General features: G+C 36.2%; 1 protein-coding gene across 2 annotated transcripts; it reads right to left on the bottom strand.

Moving 5' to 3' along the window:
* Positions 1-3,124: 3,124 nt before the first annotated feature.
* LOC149486406 ((E3-independent) E2 ubiquitin-conjugating enzyme UBE2O) lies at positions 3,125-25,103 on the bottom strand. 2 transcript variants are annotated; one of them, XM_089698057.1, is made up of 25 exons: positions 24,775-25,103; positions 22,684-22,911; positions 22,310-22,552; positions 21,734-21,848; positions 21,117-21,248; positions 20,762-20,895; positions 19,875-20,047; positions 19,303-19,422; positions 18,757-18,964; positions 17,947-18,069; positions 16,883-16,983; positions 15,969-16,104; positions 15,687-15,773; positions 15,326-15,476; positions 14,916-15,079; positions 14,056-14,154; positions 13,253-13,438; positions 12,596-12,698; positions 12,064-12,166; positions 9,829-9,918; positions 8,341-8,441; positions 7,506-7,732; positions 6,999-7,196; positions 5,664-5,814; positions 3,125-5,352 (listed from the first exon to the last, which is right to left on the bottom strand). In XM_089698057.1, the coding sequence occupies exons 1-25, from the start codon at positions 24,997-24,999 to the stop codon at positions 5,021-5,023; spliced, it is 3,930 nt and encodes a 1,309-aa protein (XP_089554183.1). In that variant the 5' UTR covers positions 25,000-25,103; the 3' UTR covers positions 3,125-5,020. The 2 variants fall into 2 exon arrangements, with proteins under 2 accessions (XP_089554183.1, XP_089554184.1); XM_089698058.1 differs by having other exon boundaries at positions 14,056-14,145.
* Between the last annotated feature and the right edge of the window lie 29 nt (positions 25,104-25,132).

Raw genomic sequence — 25,132 nt, 5'->3', positions numbered from 1 at the left:
CATTTCATTTTTTATAAGGCCATGAAAGAAAAAAACCGTTGCTTTATTTTGCTCTTGCGATTACAGAAAAAAAATTATTTCATTTTTTAATCGCATATTTTCAGAGAAATTAAATAAAAACGATAAATGTGATGATGACGTCATACATACGGAGGAATAAAAATGCGCCTTAGCCTAATTTAAAAAAAGTTAAAAAAAAAACTATCACTGACATTTACAGGGTATGGCATGTGTCAAATTTCATATTAATGTCATTTTTGTGAATTATTCATGTAAACAAACTTTAAAAAAAGACTTTGTTTACTTACTAAAAGTTGTATTTATTTAACACTTTCCAACGTTTTTGGGATGGTATATTTGTTTCCCAGAAATTTTCAGCACCCCTTAACAAATCCTGCATAAAGTCATCATCATCAGTACTTGTGAATAAGTTTCTTTTGTTTAAAATTTGGATCAGCAAATAACAATATTTACAAAGCTTGACGAATCAAAGTGACAAATATGCCAAAAAGTCAACTGTCAAGATTTTTTTTTAATTTAACCTAGGTGGCAAAGGAAAAAATGTATTCCTCCGTATGTATGACGTCATTTGGCGCTTACGACATTTTAGAATGAGATGATTTTAAAACTCAAAAAGATGAATGAAAACTTCCATATTTAGAAAAAGCAAAAAATACGTGTATCATAATTTTTGATCTAGTTTTCATTAAAATAAAAAAATAAGTAGCTTAAAATTTTGAAATGTTGTCAATTACCAAAAGAAAAGTGTTTTGTTTGTTATATTGAGACCGAAACGATTATGAACGAATAAAGTTCGATTTACGTTTGAAAAGTACAAAGTTTTTCACACACATTACTAGATTGAATTATTTATGATTTTAAATGAAATTGTAATTGTGTCGTTAAATTATCATTAAATTTTTATATTTCATGCATCAAATCATTGCTGCTGCCATTGTAGCTCAAATATTTTTATAATTCAGAGCTTATATTTTATCATGACAAGTGCATGTTTTATGAACAAGCTCTCTTAAAATTAAGTCTTCCCTTGTTTAATGTACAATAATTTACACAGAGATTAAAACACATTCGGATATAATTCATATAATTGGAGGAATGTTAATAATAAAGAAGACTGAACAATTTTTTTTTCAACTCTTATGATAATTTTTTAGTGCTAATTTGAGCATTTGTGATATGGTTTCAACCATTATAGTTATCTATGGCCTAGATTTTGTGTAAATGAAAGACAGTTTGCATTTAACCTACTCAAAAAAATGATTGTAAGGTATTTCGTGTTACTATATGCTTTTAAATTGTATTTCCCACTATAAAAGTATAATAATTGTGTGTAATTATTATTATAGTGGAATATTTTATGAGGAATAAAATTGTAATGATTACCTAAATGTTCGATTTAAGCATGCAAATTATTATTAAATAATGAATAATTTACTGTGATAGAATAACCATTTTTATATTTATGTATCTAGCTATATTTTATTGTAAAAGAAGTGACTGATGTAATAATTTGATTCAGAGTATTTTTACAATAAAAATTATTTTGTGTGTTCCATTTGATGTTTTTTTTCCCTCTCACTCCTGTATATTTGTAAAAACATATTGTATACCGACGAGGCTGAATGCAAGCCACGCCTTTGCCTATAAAATAGTAAAGTATCGACACGACATGGACAAGACCCATCATATTACGAACCATCACTAACACGGAACTTTTATAGGAATCAAAGTTCGTGCCGACTATAATAATTTCAATTATGGTACTTACTCACAGTTGCAATTGATCTACATAATAAAAGTTATATTTCAAACTATTTAACGAGGATATTTAGATATTTGTTATAATTTAACTCAAAACTAATCGACCGTTCTTAAAATGTAAGTGGTAAGCTTAGGGCGCTTATCCACATACGTTTTTTTGGCGTGAAAATCTAAGATTATGTTATAATATGTATTATATTTACATAACTATGTGCCGTATAACCACAGTATAACGTATGTGCCGTGTGTTTTCATTGTAACTAATTATAGTATAGCTTATTTATGTTTGGTATATTATGTACAATAAAGAAAAGATAAGTAAATAAATAAATAAACTAACCCTATAGATATTCCGTCTAAGTTAAAGAATATATATTAAGTACCTAAATTTTCCAATAATTCATCGGAACGGGCCGAATGAATATATTCCTTTTATTATGCAGTGATAAAGAACTAAAAAAAATAGCAAAATCGGTCCAGCCATAAACCAGAGCTAACCGTAACCAGAGTGTTATAGCCGAGTTAAGGGAAATTATGAATGCATCAAAATCAGTCCAGTCGTTCTCAAGTTTAAGCGATTAAACAGACATCAGTTGATCCCTACTTAATATTATAAATGCGAAAGTAACTCTGTCTGTTACGCTTTCCCGCTTAAACCTCTCAACCGATTTTGATGAAATTTGGCACAGACAATCTTTAGACCCTGAGAAAGAACATAGGCTACCTTTTATTGCGAAATAAGTACCACGGGCGAAGCCGTGACGGACCGCTAGTATATAATAATTAGCTGCTGCCCGCATTTTAACTCTATTATGTCATTATTTAAATTACCATTAAGTTTATGTCTTTCACGTCGTAGCACAGCGATTTGATATGAATATATATACATAAATTAAATGTAGAAGCCCTTCTGGCTAACATTGAGAGACACCACAAAAATAAAAAGGAATTTATAGTGCCCCGAGATAGGAGGATAGTTTTACCACAGACAATATAACATCTCATGATTCGCATTTGAATCGCTCCGGAATTTCTAAATTATGATCAAACATGATGACAATGTTAACTTTATCCACGCGAGAGTGAAGTTAGTATAGTAGTATAATAAAATAGCACTGAAAACAGGGTAGGCTTGTTGTGTTTATGATAATAAAGTAAAAGAAACCAGACATTATTTTACACTAGTTTTAGGTCTTTTAAGTACTTAACAGAATATTATAATGAATAATAAGTTTTAGTGCAATCCACTCTTAAATTTATCTCTTAATTTTAAGTTTAGGCGAATAAACTAATATTTTGGCGTTATCAAACAGTGTAGGATGAAATAAAATAAAAAAACAAGTGAAGTTGAAGAATCATTTATTTTATAATTGTCACTTATCGCGTACACAAGCGACCGAAGCCTTTCATAGCTCAATTGACTTTGGCATGAATTACATCATTTTTGTGCAAGCCGGCGCCGCGGGCCGGCGCTAACACTCGCCGATACTATAAGCGTTCTATTGGAAACAAGGATAATCTCGAAAAACTTACAATTTCTAAATATAAAAACCGCAATTTAGACAAAAATAAAATCACTGGTTTACTTAGTATAGAGGACCGTTTACAATTCCTTAACAAATAATCCGTAAATGGACGTTATGACGATTGCATGACTTTTACAATAAATTCACAAGTTTCTAAGGATGGTAATTATAATAGGTATGTCCACATTTAAGTTATTAAGTGTCTAAATATTTTTATACATTTTTCTAATTAAATTTATTAGTCATTAGTATCCTAAAATCATCAATTGTCATAACGTCGCGTACAGATATATAAATAAAAAGTGGTAACAAAGCAAATATCGTGAACTACAGTGGAGTGTAACAGACGGCGCATTTTTTTTCATTTCATTATTAAAATATAAATAACTTGCATCACAAACGAAATAAAAACTATAATTACATAAAAAATTAGTAATTTATTCGTACACATACATAAATTAACATTCAAGAGACTCATTTCATACATAAGTTAAAATAACAAAAGATGGGTGATTGAAAATTCACATATAATTCCTAACTGGTGTTAAAAATGCATTTGCAATAATTATTACTACTAGTATATTATGTACTTCTTTGCCTATATATTGAACCTATCCGTGTATTATATAGCAATATTATACCGATAACAAGCGATAGTTTCCAAACGCAGCTGAAATAAACATTTTTCTAGTATTGTGCAAATAATTTTTAACACCAAGCGCACATTAAAAATTCAATTGAAAAAATAATAATTACAAATAACAACACGATGGTGAAAAATAACTGTTTTACATTATTTTAGCGAAGAAATTCGCAAAAAAAAGTTCCCAAAACAGCATGTTCCACGGCAGTCGTGTAACAAATTCGGATTTCAGCTAAATCGTATGAAACCTCAGTAAGTACGCATCGCTTCAACATACATTACATTATGGGCTGATTTTTCAATCCTTGGTTAAAATTTATTCATCGAATAACGTATTAAACTACCATTTCAAAAATATATTCTAATTGTCCGTATTTGACAGTTTATAGGTGACATTTTAAAATGTTCGTGTAATACTTTATTGGACGGATAAATTTTAACCAAGGATTGAAAAATCGGCGCTAAACGAAATAAATATTTATTCAATTCAATATCTATAATAATAGTCTAATCATATTAGCATAGGATCGAACATTCCAGAATTTCATACAATAAATACATCATCAGTAACAGCTGTACAGTCCATATCGTCGCGGATATGAAAGACAGACGGCATGCACACTAACAATACTCGAGATTAATAAAATTGGAATATAAATTTCGAAATAATAAACTAGATCGCCGCGAACGTCTAAGATCTAATCGAATCACAATAAATTCTATAGCTATGTGTAACCGCGCGACTTTCGCTCTTGCGGACGCGTGCCGTTCTATACATAATATCACTATCAAATAAAACTGTCATGTTTAAATAAATTATACAAAGTGAGTAACAAGGAACTACTTTACTGACATTTAACACAACATTTGAATCTATAAAATTAACTAACCATCCCTTATTGATTTTTTAACCCATTGAGCCCCAAGCGGCCCGATCGGTCCCAGACACAATAGATTTTCTATTGTGGTTATTAACTGAGTTATTAACAAAAAATACCCACAAAAAAGCTACAATTAACGTGCACGCGTCCGCAGTAACGAGCGCTGTGATTGGTCGGCCACACTAGCGCTATAACTGCACGTCGATTTTGCGCAGCGCCGCACGGAACGACTCGAGCGACGAGCGCAGCGTGAGGCAGAACCCGCGCGACGCCGGGATCAGCGGGTAGTCGGGGGGGTCCGCGGGGGTCGCGGGGTCGGCGGGGTTGATGGGGTCGTTGGATAACGCCGCCAACCCCTCCAGTCGGCGGCATAGAGCGGGGCCGGCACCACGCAGGTGCTGTACGACTTCGTTGTGGAAGGGTTCCGGAGGGTTGAGCGCCATACGCGTCATCGATTGGACAAGCTTGAGCAGCACCATCTCGTTGTACATCCGCGAGTTCTCCTTGCCTTGCTGGGTGCCTGTGTATACACATGATATGTCAATTAAAAAATTACAGACTTTTCTCCATTCATGCATTGTGCACTTTATTTAATATAGATTGGTACATTGGATGTTGATTCATCTACACAAAATTATTTTTTTCTGAAACAGGTTTTCTTTGATAATAAATAATAATCAACTTCACTTTACTTCATACGTTAGTGTACAATTAAAAGCTTTAACGGATCGTTAAAAATAAAAGATTGTTTAAATATCAATCTCTTTTTTATGTTAAGCACAGCTGAGGTATTGTAATAAATTATATTATAGGGCGATATAGTCCACTCACCCTTCTGCTTCTCATATCCCGCCTCATTGAAGTAGGGCTCCGCGTTCAGTATGAGCCCCTGCAGCGACACGATGACCTGCAGCAGCGAGCTGTCCTTGCCCCACACCTCCACGCCGCGGCCCGACCACGTGCCCAGCAGGGACACACATACCTACATACATAAAAATATTATTTAAAAAAAAAAGACGTGTCACTCGGGGACTGCCGCGGTAAAGCTATTGCATGCTATGCCTTCAAGCCACACCTCCGTGCCCGTCGGAGTGGAGAGCGTGAGGTTTTTCGTTACAGAATTTCTGGATTCGGTCCCCGCGCTCAAGGCCTGCGATAGAAGCTATGCAATAGCTTAAAAAAATGGTCAAATATTTTTCTTTAGAAACGTTTTTGAATGACAATTTTTAACATTTTTGACCTGGTGAATATCATAGTAACCGTAGTAAAGTACCACTCAAAAAGTACTCTAGTAACAAACCTCGTATTGGACGGCGGACTTGTTAAAAGTTGTGATGTTGCAAATTCGCACTGTGAATAATAATGATAGACGTAGCACACATGTAAATGTGAGTATTGTGCGCATGTGTGAGTAAATGAATGCCTACAAATGTGTATTTCTAAACCTGTGTATCTCGATAAGTATACGCATATATGCGTATTTGCGAACGCCGCTAAGCTGCCGTGCGTGCGCGTGCGCGAGCCGCGAGTTTCCTCTTATTCGTAACATGGAAACGCATACTGCTAGTACAAATCTGCCTATAGGAGCAGTACACCTCTGCCCATAGGAGCAGTACAAGTCTGCCCATAGGAGACTATACAACTATGCCCATAGGAGCAGTACATCTCTGCCCACAGGAGCAGTACAACTCTGCTCATAGAAGCAGTACAACTCTGCCCATAGGAGAAGTACAACTCTGCTCATAGAAGCAGTACAGCTCTACCCATAGGAGCAGTACAACTCTGCCCATAGGAGCAGTACTGACAGCTCTGCCCATGGGAGCAGTACATCTCTGCCCACAGTAGCATTATAACTCTGCCCATAGTAGCAGTACAACTCTGCCCATAGTTGTAGTACAATTCTGCCCAAAGTAGCAGTACAACTCTGTCCATTGGAGCAGTACATCTCTGTCCATGGGAGCAGTACAACTCTGCCCATAGTAGCAGTACAACTCTGCCCATAGTAGCAGTACAACTCTACTCATAGGAGCAGTACAACTCTGCCCAGGGGAGCACTACAACTCTGCCCAAAAGAGCAGTGCCTATATAAGCAGTACAACTCTGCCCATAGTAGCAGCACATCTCTGCCCATAGGAGCAGTACGTCGTGTCTGGCTAAGGGCCCCACCTTGCCGTCCTCGTACAGGTTGGGGTTGAGCCGGTCGCTGCAGTACGAGTGGTAGTGGCACAGCGGCGGTGCCCGCGGGTACTCCCCGCCGAGCTGCACGTCGAACACGAACAGCCCGCCCTCGTACGGCGTGCGCGACGGGCCCGCGATCATCACCGACAGCAGGTCGATGCGGTCCTCGTAGCCGCGCACCCACACCTGCGTGAACAACCAAACGTTAAAAATAAAAAAGACCTTTTATACCCATTACAGAAAAAGTGCTCAACGCCGCTAAAGAAGTTTTCACTTCAAAAACTATTATAAATTATTTATTTTACATACAGAAAACAGACAATTACGAGATATTGGAAAACAGGATTCAAAAATGAATAGTCGCGAGCTATAGCAAACTTGGTCCTTCGAGCAGGATTTTTGATATTTTTAAGTATGTGTAGGATACTCACATTGCTTGCTTTAAAAATAAAGCTATAAAATTTCTCCTATCACATATCGAAACAATTCACTTACCCCAGGCGGTAGATCACTCTTTAGCAACTTTATTTCCCTCTTCACCGCCGAGTAAAACGTCCTGGGTTCACTTGGCTGCAGTATGGACAGTCTAAAGCGATGATTCGCCGGCGCAGACTCTAGTACGCAGAACCCTTCACCGCCATTTTCTGATTCGCTTTCTCCAATCACTTCCGTGTCTATGTCCCCTTCTGCTGTTGCTAGCGGCGCGGTTTCGGGCACTGGAGCTAAACAAGATATTAATAAAAGAATAGTATTAATTGTTTTAGGGCCGATTTTTCAATGCTTGAATAAAACTTATCCGTCCAATAAAGAATTACACGATAATATTAAAATGTCACGTAAACTACGGGTAACACCCAAATACGGGTAAATACAATACGTTTTTAAAATGGTAGTTTTATACATTATTCGACGAATAAGTTTTATCCAAGCATTGAAAAATCGGCCCTTAGTTAGATAAAAGACGTTAAATTATTATAGGCCGGTTTCACGCGTGGAATTAAGAAAATTTTAAGACTTTTTTATTTACCGAAAAAATTCGGTGGTTGATTTATCAACAAAAGACCTTTTTTTTATGTCATATGTCATCGAAATCTGAGACAAAGTTTTTGCAATTAATTTCTACACAGTCTTTCCAATGAGCTAATTGATGGTGCGTAGTGAAGCAGGGTTCCAAGAAATGTGCCAATTTCCAATCCATCTTTGGCCTTTGGCTGATGTTTGTTATTTAATTGTTCCCCACATTATATGCAACAATGATTATTTTTTCAATTGAATTCCATTTTTATTTAATAGAAATTTTGATGTTTATCTCGTTAAATAAAACACTTACTCTCAAACTTAGCGGCAGCCGCTTCTTTATTCTCCTCCTCCTTTTGTGCCTCTTCAATTTCCACGTCATCCGCCACACAGATAACAAGAGATCCAAATCGACTGTAATAATGACAATTTTAATACAATAATTACAAAAATACATGTACATATTTCCCTGTATGATGACATAGAAGGCAAATACTTTTATTCTTCATACATTTGCAAGATATAGCGAAGCTCCATTATACATACATATTTTATACTATCTTCTCAGAAATAAACTTAGAAAAACATAGTTTGTATTATGATTGATGACTAGCTAATCGTTTCAAACCATTTGATAGTATCTAAATTGGTATATAATTAAAAAAAGTGTCGCAAATATGAAGATATTAAAAGTGATGAATAGGTACTATATCACATTCTGAGGAGGATATAAAATCTATCTATATATCTGAGCATATAAAATCTAAATGTCAACTCAATGGACAAAATCAATTTTCTTATGTTTACCCAATATATCTCTACGTAATATTATAGCCTATAGGACCGATAACATGAATGCTGAAAACAGTTGCAGAAATGTTACCATATACAAAAATGTGTAACAAGACTTTAAGGACGCACGACTTACATTAAACAAATGTAAATATATATGCTAAAATGTACCTAATGACAAATTTATTTAGAACACAGAGAAATTATGATACCACTTTACCAGTTCCCAAATAAACAAAACTTCTAACTACTAAACAAATATAAAAAGTGTAGTGTCCATGTACATCTTAGAAAATTAATAAAATCTAATATGCAACTGAATGTCTACAAAAATTGAAATAAAAAAAGTGTACTAAATTGGTTGATTTATTAAATTATTAAATGAATCTCTACGTGCTTATTATAATGTTAAAAATGTCGACATTGCACTTTAAAAAGCAATTTAGAAATATTAATGTTAATTTTGATTAAAAGATTATTTATTATTCACTATGAATTTCTCAATTCAATTTCCAATACTATTTTGGAATAAAATTTCTATTACTATTAAAAAAGAAAACTAGTAAATGATAAAGGACTACACGCATTATTTGTTTAATATAAGTAATGCGACGCCATGATAAATATTAATTTGATATGAATAATTATTTACGAATAGCAAATTAGCAATTTTTGGTGATAATGTGTATATTATTTAAATTTGCACGTCACAATTTGCAAGGCACATATACTGAGTATAGAACATAACAAACAACATAATAGCAAATAAAGACAGATGCAAGATGAAACTTGTACATATTTTTATATATTTAGATATTTAGACTTTCAATTCTTGATTATAAAATACCAACATATTGTTGGAACAAAAGCTTAGAAAACGCTAAAGTAGCCATTTTTTTTTGTTATAATTAAAAAAAAAAGTGTTATACCAAAAAATGTACAAGTTTGACCATACAAACACAAAACAGGGGTATTGTGGATAACGAAAAAACAAAATGTAAAAGCTCACACTGAAAAGTGGTAGGGTAACTTCTCTTCGCTCCTATTTCGCTTTTCCATTAAGCTGTTAAGGAATTCGGCCAACTGTTGGGGCCTTCGCCTGCGGGAAAATAAATATTTATGTACCTCATTGAAATAATGGTTCGTATTGGTTGAGATGTTTGTTTAATAATCTCAATACATAGATGGCCGAGTAGAATAAATTCGTCCGCCAGGGACGAAAGACGCGGGTTCGAATCCCGCCTTGTGATCGATTTTTTCTATTCTTTTGAATTTATAAAGCATTTGAATGCTATAAAACTAAATATTAATTATTTTACATACTACTAGCTGCTCCGCGCGGTTTCACCCCCGTAGCTCCACTCCCGTTGGTCGTAGCGTAATTATATATAGCCTATAGCCTTCCTCGATAAATGAGCTATCTAACACTGAAAGAATTTTTCAATTCGGACCAGTAGTTCCCGAGATTAGCGCGTTCAAACAAACAAACAAACAAACAAACAAACAAACTCTTCAGCTTTATAATATTAGTATAGATCATCGACCACACAACCACTAGACGCCTAATAACAGACGAACTGTTTCTGTCAACGCATGTGTCTAATAGGACTTATAACCGCTGCCATACGAAACGCAACTATCAGTTTCGGCCAGTTCCGTGATCTGTTAACACGTCCGAAAAAAACCTTTAAAAAAAAGAAACAATGGCTCCTTGTAGTATTAAATGGTGTGGTAAAACGAGTAAAACCTCAAGTTTGCAGAAGGACGGGATTACTTTTCATATTTAAATTGTTTGCGTATAATTTAAATATTATTACGAACAATATTTTATCGGAGTTCTTTTTACGCTGGTACTGGTCTTTTGACAAAGCGCGTCGATTATATTTGCATCTCTTTCTTTCGTATGCACCTGATTACGCATCCCTTTTCTTCTATGGTGTGGCACGTGTAACTAGTGACATACCAGTTGTGATTGTAAATTGTATCGATAATAATTATCGAAAACTATTTAGGTTCGCGATTTTATACTAGTTGTTTTCAAAATTAATGACATGAATGACGTTGCATAACATAGTTATATTATAATATAAAATGTTATAATATAAAATGTTAAGTTTTTGTAATAAAATAATATGAATACTATAACACTAAAAATGAAAATCGAGGTTAAGCAAGGGTCATAATTTAGATGGGTGACCGATTTTTTGCAGATTTGTTGTTCTTTAGCCTGTTTGTACGGAACCCTCAGTGTCGCGAGTCCGACTCACGCTGGCCTTATTTTTATTAATATGTATTAACATCGTATTCAATTTCCAATGATAAAGTATGTGTATACAAAATACCTATATCGATAAAGTATGTGAATACAAAATATATCGATAAAGATATCGATATACAAATTTACTATGTCTCATCTCTAGGACATTTGGTGACCTTGAATTAGCCAATGAGAATGCAGCGCCCCGCTTCACCATACCTCAAGTTGTTGACAGATTGAACTTAGTACATACAAGCTAACATTAGGCGTCTATTGGTTGTGTGGTCGATGGTATAGATTTATACAGCGCGATGATGATGGCGTTTTGAGCTCGAATGTTATTTTACACGTAATTATGTAGTTGATTAAAATACATGTTAAAGATTGTATTGCTACTGCAATCCAATCTTCATTTAACGGGTAGTATGTATAGTTGTAGTATTTTAAACTTTTTATTCGAATGTCTGTTTGTATATTTTTTTCACACTTCACAAGTTTTTTTTTTACAGAGAATTAACCGTTTTTAATATTAAATTAGAAAACATTCAATGTAGCCGATTATGAAGATAAAACTTGATATAAGTTTTGATGTTTACCATATTGTTAAAACTCATCTATCGCAACTTATATCAGTCAAAGTACTTACGATTTTTCTTGTTAAACACAATAATACTCTGTTGAAATCTCTACTGCTACATCTGACTAGCGAAAACCAATCCCAAGTGTTTATGAGACCGATAAGTAAACGAGAGTAAAGCATGATTCACGCTACACCGTGCCGGGGCCGGGAATCAAATGAAACTATATCAATTGACACTTCACCGCCGTGCCCGGCAACAGGTATGAATCACTTCATACAAAAAATATACAATAATGTTTGATCAATTAGCCCGGTCGCGACACGGTGTATCGTATACGGTATATCATACTTAATCTGTGAACGAATGAACGAAGGAATGAGCGAATGAATGAATGAACGAATCTCACCCGTTGATTTCAGCGTGCGCCTTCACGAGCTGAGCGTGTATGAGCTGGCACAGTTTGTGGCACACGTTGCGTGTCGGCGCGTTCGATTCCGTCATCTTTTTTACTAAAAAAAAACAATATCGGAGAATCAGTTTTATTAACAAGAGAATGGTGGTGCAAATATATTATTGCTTTTCAAGTATTTTCTATAGAGTCTTTTTATGTTTATATTGTACTGAAATCTTTTTATTTTAGAGTCGATAAACATTTGTTACCCCGCATATTCGAAATTATTTTAATGATAATTTTCCAGTTACAGTAAATAATCGTTATCGAAGTGAATCTTCTTATGGCGCGTTGAGAGTATCATTTCAAAGTTGCGTCAGGTCAATACCGTCACGTCATGGAGTAAGGCGAAGATTTTGGTATCTTTGAATCTTGCCAAAGACGTTTCACTTCTACCACGTGTGCTCGGCACACACACCCTTTTTCGTTGAAAATTAATCAATTATAATGTGTGTATAATAATATAAATAATTTATATATTTCTTACCAAGCTCACTTTCCAGAGTATTCTCTGGTTCGACACTCGCATCAGAACTCGACGCCTGCACCGAGTCCTGGTTTTGGTCTTCGGGTTCCTTATCTATGTCCACCTGCATTTATTATAAATCAAGTATACATATTAGTTTAGTATTTGATAAAGAGACTTATGCAAGAATGTTATAAAAATCATTTATTCCTTTGATCATGTTAGAACTAGAGAAGTTAATGCGCTTTGCGCATTCTTTTGTTATAACAACTAAAAACTCTCAGTCTGTCACCCTCAATCACAATTGATGATTGAAAATATGATACTTAATAGAAAAAAACGAAAAAAGAAAACACACCCGTAGGCGGTACAACAAAATAACAATAAAGTAATAAAAAATGAATGCAGTGAACATGTCACACTAAACTACATGAACTAACATAACTAACATGAACACTAACATGAACTACTACTACACTACCATACCATATCTACACCATACCATATCTATATCTACACTAGCGCGCATAGCTCACCTCCATAGGCTCCACAATGATGTTAGCGGCCGCTACGGGCCGGCCATACTCTCCAATGTACATTGTACATATCATTGGGCGGTAGAGTGGTAGCTATCCGGCTCTATATTCTCACTCTATACTCTATAATACGTTAACTCACCTCCATAGGCTCCACAGTGATGTTAGCGGCCGCTACGGGCCGGCCATACTCCCCAATGTACATATCATTGGGCGGCAGACCTTGCCCATCTTCCGGCGAGAACAATCTCGCAATCTGTTCGTGCACGCGAAGTTCGCCCGCACGCGGCGTGTTCGCACCGCGCTCTTTCACGCGCTCTAAAAGGCCCTGGAAATAAAACTCAAACTCAAATATTTATTTATTCAATTAGACTTCTTCGAGAAGCACTTTTGAAACGTTATTACATAATTTTAACATTTACCACCGATTCGGAAAGCAGTATCTATGGAGAAGAACCGGCAAGAAACTCCATTGTTGCTCAAATAGTTTGAATAGCGTGGTCAACAACCAATATCAGTTCAGTTAAATCCTACTTATATTGTAAATGCGAAAGTTTGTGAGGGTGGATGGATGTTAGTTACTCTTTCACGCAAATTCTACTGAACCGATTACAATGAAATTTGGTATATAGGTAGCTGAAGAAGAATAAGACATTTTTATCTCGGAAATCCCCCTGGAATGGGAACTGTGCGGGGAAATCTAGTAAATTAATTAATTATTATTAAAAAACACTTTATTGTACAATGCACAAGAAAATTTATAATAAACATTAAACAAATATTATGTACAAGTTTACTACAAATCAACTTAGAAATTATATATTCCCCGGTAATAAAATTGCAAAACTTCCAGACAATGTAAATTCAAATATAGATAATTTGGCAAATTTTTCTGACTTTGGCAAGATTAAAGTTACAAAACTTACTAAAATATTGTACACTTACCAAGAAATGATCTTCATGAAAAAATGTTGTTCCCATCAACTTATCCAAAAAGCGGCAGTCTTTATAGAGGACTAATAGTTTCCGCATTATCTGGAAAAGCTGACAGATTAAATACATTCAAATATCATTTCGCAGAAATTTAGCTGTGTTTTTTTTAAAATAAATAGCTGTTATATTTAAAGAATATTGTAGAATAATTATTTTGTGCCGCGTTACCTAAAGCTGGCATGTTTACAGTACACTCCAGTATTATTTTTTATATAGTATATAAAAAATGAAGTTACTAACTAGTTTTATTGAAAGGGTATATGTCTCTAATCGCCAGTTTTTGTGTGAACCGATTTTGATGATTTTTTTTTATTTAATTTTTAACTGGTATCTTCCATTTGGTCACATTTAATTTGTGTGTGTTTTAACAATTTTAAAGTGGTTTGGTTTTTGTTTAAAAATAATAATTAATAACAAATGACATTTTAATGTTAAGCGTTTAGTGTCAAGTGTTAAGCGTTCAGTGTTAAACGTTTAGAGTTAAGTGAGTAGTGTTAAGTGCTTAGTGTTAAGTGCTTAGTGTCAACTGTTAAGTGTTTAGTGTTAAGTGCTTAGTGTTAAGTGCTTAGCGTTAAATGTTAAGCGTTGTGTCAAGTGATTAGTACTTAGTGTTAAGTTCTTAGTGATTAGTGATAAGTTCTTAATGCTAAGTGATTAGTGCTTAGTGCTAAGTGCTTAGCGCTAAGTGTTAAGTGCTTAGTGTTAAGCGATTAGCGTTAAGTGCTTAGCGTTAAGTGTTAAATGCTTAGTGCTTAGTGTTTAGTGCTTAGTGTTAAGCGTTCAGTGTTCAATGTTCAGCATCGTGTACCCACCTCCTGCGTCTGCAGCGTCGGGTGCTCGGCGAACATGCGCTCGAGCCGGCGCATCGCGATCCGTCCGCGCTCGATGTGCGCCGCGACGCGGGGCTCGAGCAAACGCGGGATCGAGCCTACGCGTATCTCTGTGGTGGGCGTTTCCTCTTTGGCTGGGGTTGTCACTGGGGACGTAGAGTTAATTGATTATTTTATGGCATTCGTCAGGATATTCGTTATAGGACAGACTTGAAAATTTTGCCTTTTCTTCATATAAATGAATGTTCGTCTGTATTTATTATATTTTTTGATGACTTACATGTTGGTGGTAGATCCTCTCCTCAGACTCAGACCCTTCTGAACCCCATAGCTCACCGTCTTGAAGCGTATTTACCCACTTATTACAGCTATATAGGCAAGTAAACACTTACATGTGGGTGGTAGATGGTCTCCCGGTGTCGATGGCGCGTCTGGTGTGCGCGCGTCTGCGTCGTGCGCAGAACTCTGCGTCTCCCACGAGTCCTCAGACGCAGACCCTTCTGAGCCCCATAGCTCACCGTCTTCTGAGTCGTATTCGCCCACCTATAGCGGGAAATATTATTACGGGAGGACCATTAATCATAAAAGTATATAATTTATAAACGCAAAAGTTAGGTCTATGCGATAAATTTAAAACCAAGAAAAATAGGACAGGTAATAGAAAATAATAAACATCATCAAAGAAGCAAAGGGTGAGCTTTAATAAATTTAAAAGTAGGTAAGAACTTCAAAATATTTCTTTATGAAACCTACCTTGTACAGATCCTGTGGCCAGCACATACTAGTATGTCCATCGACCCACCAAACCTTCACGCGACCCGACGGAAAATTGTCTATGACCTGTAAACAGAAATACAAAGAAATACAAGACAAAGAACAGGCTAGTAAAGTTAAGTGATAGAAGATATCTGGATTTTTTCCCTCTATATTTAACATTTTTGTGTTAAAAAGCAATGTCAATGAAAAATATAGCAACCATGAAATATGTAATTTTTCAAATTTTAAAATTAAATAACTTTAATTTTTTTGCTTTACCTGTCCAGCAGTACAATTAGCGTCTTCGCCGGTGAAGTTGGCAACCCTGATAACTACCGTGCCGGGTCGGTATTGGAAGTCCGGGTGGTCCTTGAGATCGTACACGCTCATCTCGCTCTCGCTTATCATTTGTGGGCTATTATTGTGAAAAATTAAGTAAATTTTAGTATTTAAATTAGATTGTTAATAGAAAAGTGGAAAAATAATTTAAAATTAAAGTAAAGATGCACATTACACACATTACACATTACATAATATTATTGGTCTCTTGTTAAGATCGACAATTTGTGTAATCTGTCAAATATTTAAATTTAGGGCCGATTTTTCAATGCTTGGATAAAACTTATTCGTCGAATAATGTATAAAACTACCATTTTAAAAACGTATTCTAATTGCCCGTATTTGACAGTTTACGTGACATTTTAATATTATCGTGTAATACTTTATTGGATGAATAAGTTTTATCCAAGCATTGAAAAATCGGCCCTTATTGGGGTACATTTATTTTAAAAGTTATAAAACATTTTGTAAATTCTTACGTATTGAAAAATAAACAAAAAAGCGTACAATATCTGACTTTTTAGTTGAACTAGCCTGATCCGCTAGCTAACAATTACCAATTATTAAGAAAATCTCAGTTCCTCTATAAATCCTACTACTATTATAAAGGCGAAAGTTTGTAAGTATGGATGTATGGATGTTTGTTACTCTTTCACGCAAATACTACTGAACCGATTACAATGAAATTTAGCACACTTATAGAGGGTAACTTGGATTAACACATAGGATAGGTTTTATCCCGGAAATCCCACGGGAACGGGAACTATGCGGGTTTTTCTTTGAAAACGCGAGCGAAGCCGCGGGCGGAAAGCTAGTATGTCTATAAATGATTCCTATAAATACACAATACTCACACAGGGTCATCAGCGCTGGTGTAAGTGCGATACCAGTGCACGATGGCGGTGCGCCCGTGGTGGTCCACGCGCTGCACCACGCCGTACTCGCGGTGGATCATCTGTTACCAAAATAATAATATTTACTTGATAGTAACTCAATTTTGACGTGACAACATCTTATAATTCGATATAGCCGGCTGCACGCACAAAAAAACATGACTCATGCGGCGTTACCTCGCTCTGAGGCGCTCCATGTAAGGCTTGAAGTGCAAGCGAGAGCGCGGAACGAGCGACAAAGAAGCACAATCGGACGTTGTCACGTTCAACTATCGTCAGTAAACCGACTTTACAGACAACCAATTTTCTTTACCCAAATTAAGCATAATTGATTTGCGGCTAAGAGACAAATTATAGAACTGGCTAAATTTGCCTCATTTTAATAGACTCGAGGTTAGTACGGCATATGTGTATACTGCAAAACATTGAAATATATAACCTTTGTTTCTATAACTTTTCAACTATTGCACGCCTCATAAGCGAAGCGTTGAGGTGGGTACTACTGTCACTTCGCGCAAAACATCTGATTTTTCAAACTTAAAATGTCTTTATGTATCATACATTGCACTTGTAAGATAATACATACACACACATATTAAGAAAAAACACTATTTTTAACGTTCATGATATTTTTGATGTCATTTTTGTTATTTAAACTAGTTAAAAAACAGTTTAAAAAAGTTCTGTCTTGGACGTCCGTGTGTCTGTATGTGCGGATCCTTTTTCTTGTTAACACGATAGCGACCGAAATACTTTACTAATCGAGTCTTTTTTTTTCTCTTACGCTTGAGTATGCTCAGGAATAGAACCCTTTCATTTTTCAGGGTCTGATTCGATGTGGTTTAATTGTTATTAAATAAACAAAAATAATAATTAATAAATATTTATTAAAAAAAAATTATGAGGCGTGCACTTTTGGATTTTCCAAATTATTTTAATTTATCTAAGAAAATGTACGGGACCAATAACGCTGCTCATTTTTAACATTCCATGTGGATAATAAAATAGATACAGCTCATAATTACATTATTCTCTTCCCGATTAGCAGCGCCATTCACAACGAAGTCTCCCGGGAAGCACTCCTGACCGTCCAGGTGGTGAATCGGATAGAGCTGCGTTGATGGTATGCCCATTTCTATCGTTCCATCCTGTAAAATACATATAATTTTAGGTCATGATTAAATTAATAAAAGATGTTTTTTAATAATTGAGGAATCTCGTGTCACCTGAAATGACATATAGATGTAGATGACACGCGCAACACGCTGAGGACCCCATAACATCATCCATTAATGTTACGTACTTACCGCATGCACTTCTGTTACTAGAGTAAAGGAACAGAAGGAAGCTTCTGAGAGAAAGGTGTCTGGTTAAAGAACCAGTTTTAACCGGCAGTGTGTACGCAGCTTTTTGACACACACACGTCGTATGTACCCGTAGTAGTTAGTTAAACGTCATCGAATCGGTTGCACGAAGCTTTGTCTTTGTTCGTCATCTTTACTCATGTGCAGTCATTACGATGCAGCCACACGATGTCTGTAATTGGGCACCGCAATTGCCACCTACCTACGCACTTACCACATGACGTTATCGCGGCTGGTGCTTTACTTGTAGTAGTTAAACGCGATCGGTGTGGTTGTCACGTGCAGTTGCTCCGCTGTAGCCGCACGTTGTCCACAAGATGGGGTCTCCCCACACCCCACCCCACGCACCTGCCAGTGCCACACGACGTTAGCTTCGCTAGCTTCAAAAGTTAAACGCGATCGCACGTTTGTCACGTGCAGTTGTTCCAATCCAGCCGCACGGTGTCCACAAGTGCCCCCCCCCGCACGCACCTGCCACACGACGTTGGCGCGGCTGGCGGTGTGCAGCGTCTCGACGACGACGCGCTCGTTGCGGCGGGGCGGCGGCGCGGGCGGCGCGCGGCGCGGGGCCCGCTTGAGCCGCTTGCCGCGCAGCAGCCGCACCGCCAGCTGCGGGGACCGCTTGCCGCGCCCCGACCCCGACGCGCCGGAGGAGCAGCGGGAGGACCACGTCGCGCCGCTGCTCACGATATAATGACACGGTTATAGTCAATTGGCACATGAGTATATAGAAGCAGCGAGAGGACCAAGTCGCGCCGCTGGTGGCATTACCATGATGCAGTTATAGCAAATAGGTATATAAATAGTAATAGCGGGAGGAACACGTCGCCCCACTGTACATTACAATACACAATATGATGTTTTCAACTGATAGATGATTTCCGAAACTATGTGGAATTTCGAAAAATGTTGAAAGGGTGATTTGGATGGAAATTATAACTGCATATTGAAAAATTTATATTTCTAACTAGAAGCTAGATAACCCGTTATGGTAATCAATAAAAAAGATATAAGTACCTATCTGTGTCACTGCCATCACTGCTGGTGTTTTCCCAATTGTCTGAATCATCATCATTCAGTTGGTCCATAGTCCTGTCTCCATTTAAGAGGTTCCCATCTTCCTTCATTGGTTCTGGACTGCAAGCAAAAATAAATCGCATTCAAAGTTTTCACTTTTTATTTTGCTTTTTTTATATTATTTGTCATTTTAACAGGGATATAAGCATAACAGGACATAATATTATTAACCTTTTTAACCATAAATAGCTGATATAATTAGTTATAAAAGTATTTATGCAAAAGTCAAGTCCACATTTTCCTCTGCATTGTCTATGTCCAAATCACCTTATTCTACATTATCTATGTCATTATCTATTTACCTGATCCCCGAATCGTTCTTCTCCTCCGTAGCCGTATCCTCCTGACTGCTCGTGATGGGCAGAGGCACATCACTGCTCGGTTCAATCTTGATGCGAGGACAGCTTGCGTCTGCTGTGACTCCCTCGTCCAGAGATTCCAGTCTCTCCTCTACATTGTCTTTGCCCATATCATCAGCTGAGTCTACATTATCTATGTTTTTGTCTATTTACCTGATCCCCGAATCGTTCTTCTCCTCGGCAGCCGTATCCTCCTGACTGCTTGTGATGGGCAGAGGCACATCACTGCTCGGCTCAATCTTGATGCGAGGACAGCTTGCGTCTGCTGTGACTCCCTCATCCAGAGATTCCATTTTCTCCTCTGGATTGTCCACTTCCATGTCGTTCTGTGAATAAATTGTCATAATCATACGACTTTCAGATTTGTCAGATGTCAGATTTTTTGGTTTGATTGAAAAAGAAAATTAAAACAAAAAAAATTGGTTGTCTGTAAAGTCGGTTTACTGACGATAGTTGAACGTGACAACGTCCGATTGTGCTTCTTTGTCGCTCGTTCCGCGCTCTCGCTCGCACTTCAAGCCTTACATGGAACGCCTCAGATGAGTCAGAGCGAGGTAACGCCGCATGAGTCATGTTTTTTCGTGCGTGCAGCCGGCTATCGAATTATAAGACGTTGTCACGTCAAAAAAATATTGCATCATAAGATAAAAAGAATCTTATTTTTTTCGAATATTAGTGACATTGAAGAGTTAGAGCGTATACGCACTATGCGGGTAGCCGCATTGCGGGTAGCCGTCCGGCTGGTCAGCCGGCATGCTGCATGCACAATTATGTACGTAATATTCATTTCTATGCGCACTGCGATGCGGCTACCGCAGACCGCACAGTGCGGTCTTGCTTGCTTGCTTGGTGCTTGCGGTCAGCCGGACGGCTACCCGCAATGCGGCTACCCGCATAGTGCGTATACGCTCTTATTGTTGCCAAAATATGTTCACTCAATATTTTAATCATCAGAAATATGTCTAATACAGCGTTCATAAGTTTATTATTTCAATTTTTGGAGTGACTTAGTAGTTATAGCTTATTTGTAAGTTACTTACTTCACCAGCTTTTTGTTTTCGATGCGACGACGCCCTCTTCTTTGGTCTGGATGGTAAGTGTTCCAATGCTGTGTCCGCTTTGGAAGATTTCTTTGTGGGGCGTGTTTGTTTTCGCAGATTTCTGAAGTATTTACCTGCCAAAAAAACAATATTAGTTAAAAATTGACCACTCATTTAAACAATGAAACAAAATTGATACACATTACAGGTATATTTTTAATTACAATAAATTTTATATGACTAATATAGTCTTTAATAATTGAAGTTAGCATATATATTTTTTAGAATTTGTTGGAGCTTTATTAGCGCTTTTGAATCAATCAATAATTTGAATTTGAATCAATAATTTACGTACTCTGTTGTTTCCGCCACTGCTTTTTGCTGATAAAGGAATCTTCTGGACCAATGGTGAGGAAGTTTCTGTCGCCAGCTTGGAGCGTGCACGGTTCAAACACATTGAGTAGTTTTAACTTCTTTAAATCATCACCTGTGAAAATGTAAAAAATTACAGATATTTTCATTCATACTTTGTTCAAGTACTGTAAATTGATTTATAAAACATAATACATATTTTCAACATAAAGAATGGATTTTACATAAATTAAAATTTTAAATAAGGTTGTTGACCAAGCCCACTCTATTGTATTTTAATTAGTCATGACTAATACATTATTATGTACGTACATCTTAATACATCAATTCAGAACACATCAATATGAAATGTATACTTACAAGTAAGATAAACATTTTTTATCCTACGTCTTTGCACAAATATTTAGTGACTAGGAAAAAGAAAAAAGACTAGTTTCAACCACAATTTTCGAAAAAAATTTTTTTTAATAAATGTTTAATTTTTTTATTATGTGACAAAATATGCTCAAACACCAATTTTATGTAACTTTTACAAAATCAAACACCCATTTTTTCTCATATACCAGAAAAAAAAAACATTAATAAAATGGTATTACCAACCTTCAACAAAGAACTTTGGTTGTTGCGGCTGCGCAGAGTCCGCCGCGTTGGTGCACAGCGCGCGACACTGCCAGTGCACGCTCACACTCTCTGTGATAACCGCTTCCACTGTGAACTGTAACAAAACAATGTTTTTGAAGTGAAAACTTCTTTAGCGGCGTTGGGTATAAAATCTTAAACTCGCGTCAGGACACGTGGCCTGATCGAAAAAGCGTAAGACGGATTTTTTTTTTAGCCCTTATATTCCATGCGTAAGACGGATACCATTCCAAAATATCAAACATGCTGAACGTTAATAATCAAGTTTTCACTTCTGCCGGCACTCCCGGAGTGCAACCCGTCTTTTTTTATTGTAATTTGTCTATAAAGGTTAGGTCTTATCATAATAGCTAAAAATAAATAAATTGAAGAAGAAACTCAAATTTTTTATGGTATTCTGGGTATTCTTGTTAGTTTTTTGTGTGTATGTAAAAAAAATTAACTACATTTTAATCTATTAAAAAACCGTTTTATTTATAATATGTTTCATTTTACAGGGAATGTTGTTTAAAAAATCTTAATGAATCCGATACAAACCTTGTGATCGTGCATCTTGTGTTTACGCGCAGCCTTCATCTCTTTAGTCATGTGTAGCCAATTGGCGTTATCCAATGATCCGAGGGGGCCGTACACAACCTGTCCAGGGTAGAACTCCGACGAAGAGTAGGGCGTGGCCCGGCGGCGGCGCATTGAATAGTCCTCCAATGGGCATGTGTCTAAATCGGGATATTCTAGGCGAGAGCCGTCTGAAGACACTAGGCGTAGCTTGCTGCGAACAGCCTGAGGAAGATTAAAACTTTATTTTAAAAAAAAGTATGCAAGTAGAGTTCCAGAATGGCGATAAAAAAAGATTTTATTTAAAAACATTATAATAAGGAACATTTTAAGTTTAAGGTAATCTTTTCACTCACTTTAGACGTGCCAACCCACGAATCGAGGCACACAGCAAGATCGGGTGTGAACTCCTCTAACGGCTGCAGTCTCTCGCTCGCTACATTGGGAATCACGTGTTTCGTCCCAACGATTTGCAGGGCCGCCGTCATCTCGATGTCGCGGCAGTAGCCCCGCTGCGTGTCCTTGCCGGCTATGAGACGTCGCACGACATCGCCAGGCATCAACGAACGATCCGCCAGTCCTACCTGTTAAATTGAAAAATGTTTTTGTACACAATGAAGATTGTAGACATGGCTACATAATATAATTTTTCTTAGAATTGCAGACACATGTGTTTTGTATAATTTAATATTCTTAGTCTATGACTTAGTACATATTTGTTGGGATTAAATAGAAGGACAACAATTATTATAGTTCGATAACTAACTGTAATTTTTTCTTGTGTATTCTATAACATAATTAACTTTGAAAACAATTTCATATTTGTGTAATGATTGAGTACTAAACACAATATACATCCATACCACAATATACATTATAAATGCGAAAGTAACTCTGTCTGTCTGTTACTCAATCACGCCTAAACTACTGAACCAATTTGCATGAAATTTGGTATGGAGATATTTTGATACCCGAGAAAGGACATATTTATTAAATATAATGACATTTTATTGCGAAATATGTACCACGGGCGAAGCCGAGGCGGACCTCTAGTATTATATAATATAGTAATAATCTAATATAATAATATAAGAAGCATATCTTTGCAGATTTATAGTCTGTAAAATTTTTATAAAAAAGTTTCAAACGCATGAATTATAAAAATTGAGCTGAGATCCCTTTTTTTTTAAACATCGTTCCTGTTTCTTAATTTCAAAATTATTATAATATTAATAAGACATAATCAGCTCATCTCAGCTTCACCTGAATTGTCCTGGCTTAATAACTCAATGGAATGAAGCATAGTTTACTCAAGAAAAAAGCTGTAGTTTTTTTTCAAATCGGCCCTGTTTATACAGAGCGATTTCAAACTAGCACACAATGAAATATTAAGAGTTATTTTATAGTTTTACTGTGGCCACATTACATAGAAAGTTCGTACAAATAATCATTATTTAACAAAAACTTACCACTTTTATGTTATTTGTATGAGAAGATATTTATGTTTGTTATTTGTATGAAATATATGATTTAATCTTAACATTATTGTTATTGAAGAAGATTACTCAAGAAATGTATTGTTAGAAAAAAGCGCATGCGGCCCTAATCCCATAACTGAAAAGATTATAGCAGAAATTTTGGTCTGACAGTGGGTTATCTTAATCTTAATACTATTATAAAGGCGAAAGTTTGTATGGATGTTTGTTACTCTTTCACGTAAAAACTACTGAACCGATTACAATGAAATTTAGCACACATATAGAGGGTAACTTGGATTAACACGTAGGATAGGTTTTATCCCGGAAATCCCACGGTAAAGGGAACTATGCGGGTTTTCCTTTGAAAACGCGGGCGAAGCCGCGGGCGGAAATCTAGTACATAATATACTTGATTGGCCCAACTTGAGAAAAGAGGTATACAAATATAACTTTTCACCGTTCACACATTCAAATGTTTAGAAACGTAACATTTGCACACAGCACATTTGTAAACCTGAATGCTCTACTTCAAAGAAGTGCTTCCAAATGAATCTGAAAACCTGATCATGATGAATCTAAATCAAGGAACCTTCTCTTCTGAAGTTTGATAAATTCATTTGAAAATACATGAAAGAATAATTATTTTTATTTTTACTTATTAGTATTTATTAGTATGATATATAAAACTACCTAACAGGTTTATGGAAAAATGTTAAGTAATTTTCTTTGCAATATGGGATCTAACAAATAATTTTGAAGGTAGTATAAATTTTAATCTCTTCTTAAATATGTGAGTACCCACTTATTTATTATCTTTAAATCTTGCAGATTCGTGTCATTAATTATTCATTGCAATAATTTCTTTGGCGAAACGACATTGAGCTCATAAAATTTAATGTTTTCCGTTAGTAAGAAGCACGCAAGAACCGAAGATACGGTTCGATAAGGATGCTGAGATTGAATACTTACTGACTTCTCCGAAACCACTCGTTCAGTGCCTGAAGGGTGCCATACGACACGAATCTCCCCTTTCTGGATAGGAGTTTCTATGTCACTTTCTTGATCGCTAGAATTTGCTTCATAGTTTTCGAGAACCAGGCCGAAGACAACTTGACCGCGGTTGTTGATTTTATACACTTCATCTTCGTAGAAATATTGAAAATCAGTTGGAGATCCTGGATTTTGCCCCGCCATATTGACGGGAATTATCTAAAGACACAAATAATTTTGTTTTTTACGTGATTAAATTCTTTCTGACAGCTGATTGTAATGTGTGGCGCATGCGTCAATAAATTAATTAATATTGCATGTTGCAACATCTAAAATT

Source organism: Colias philodice, chromosome 8 (genome assembly GCF_061535455.1).
Source record: "Colias philodice isolate Cphi_HAF_F1 chromosome 8, ilColPhil1 Martin Lab GWU primary, whole genome shotgun sequence".
Classification (NCBI taxonomy): domain Eukaryota; kingdom Metazoa; phylum Arthropoda; class Insecta; order Lepidoptera; family Pieridae; genus Colias; species Colias philodice.
Note: the sequence above shows the minus strand (reverse complement) of the source record. Positions and strands in the feature narration are given on the sequence as shown.

What these genes read in the sequence shown, in the direction of transcription:
- LOC149486406 (XM_089698057.1), bottom strand. Translation starts at nt 24,999, where the DNA reads ATGGCGGGGCAAAATCCAGGATCTCCAACTGATTTTCAATATTTCTAC. An exon ending in GAGTGGTTTCGGAGAAGTCA is followed by an intron (nt 22,912 to 24,774) that starts GTAAGTATTCAA and finishes TCAATTTAACAG; the next exon opens with GTAGGACTGGCGGATCGTTC. An exon ending in AGAGTGATCTACCGCCTGGG is followed by an intron (nt 7,197 to 7,505) that starts GTAAGTGAATTG and finishes TTGTTCACGCAG; the next exon opens with GTGTGGGTGCGCGGCTACGA.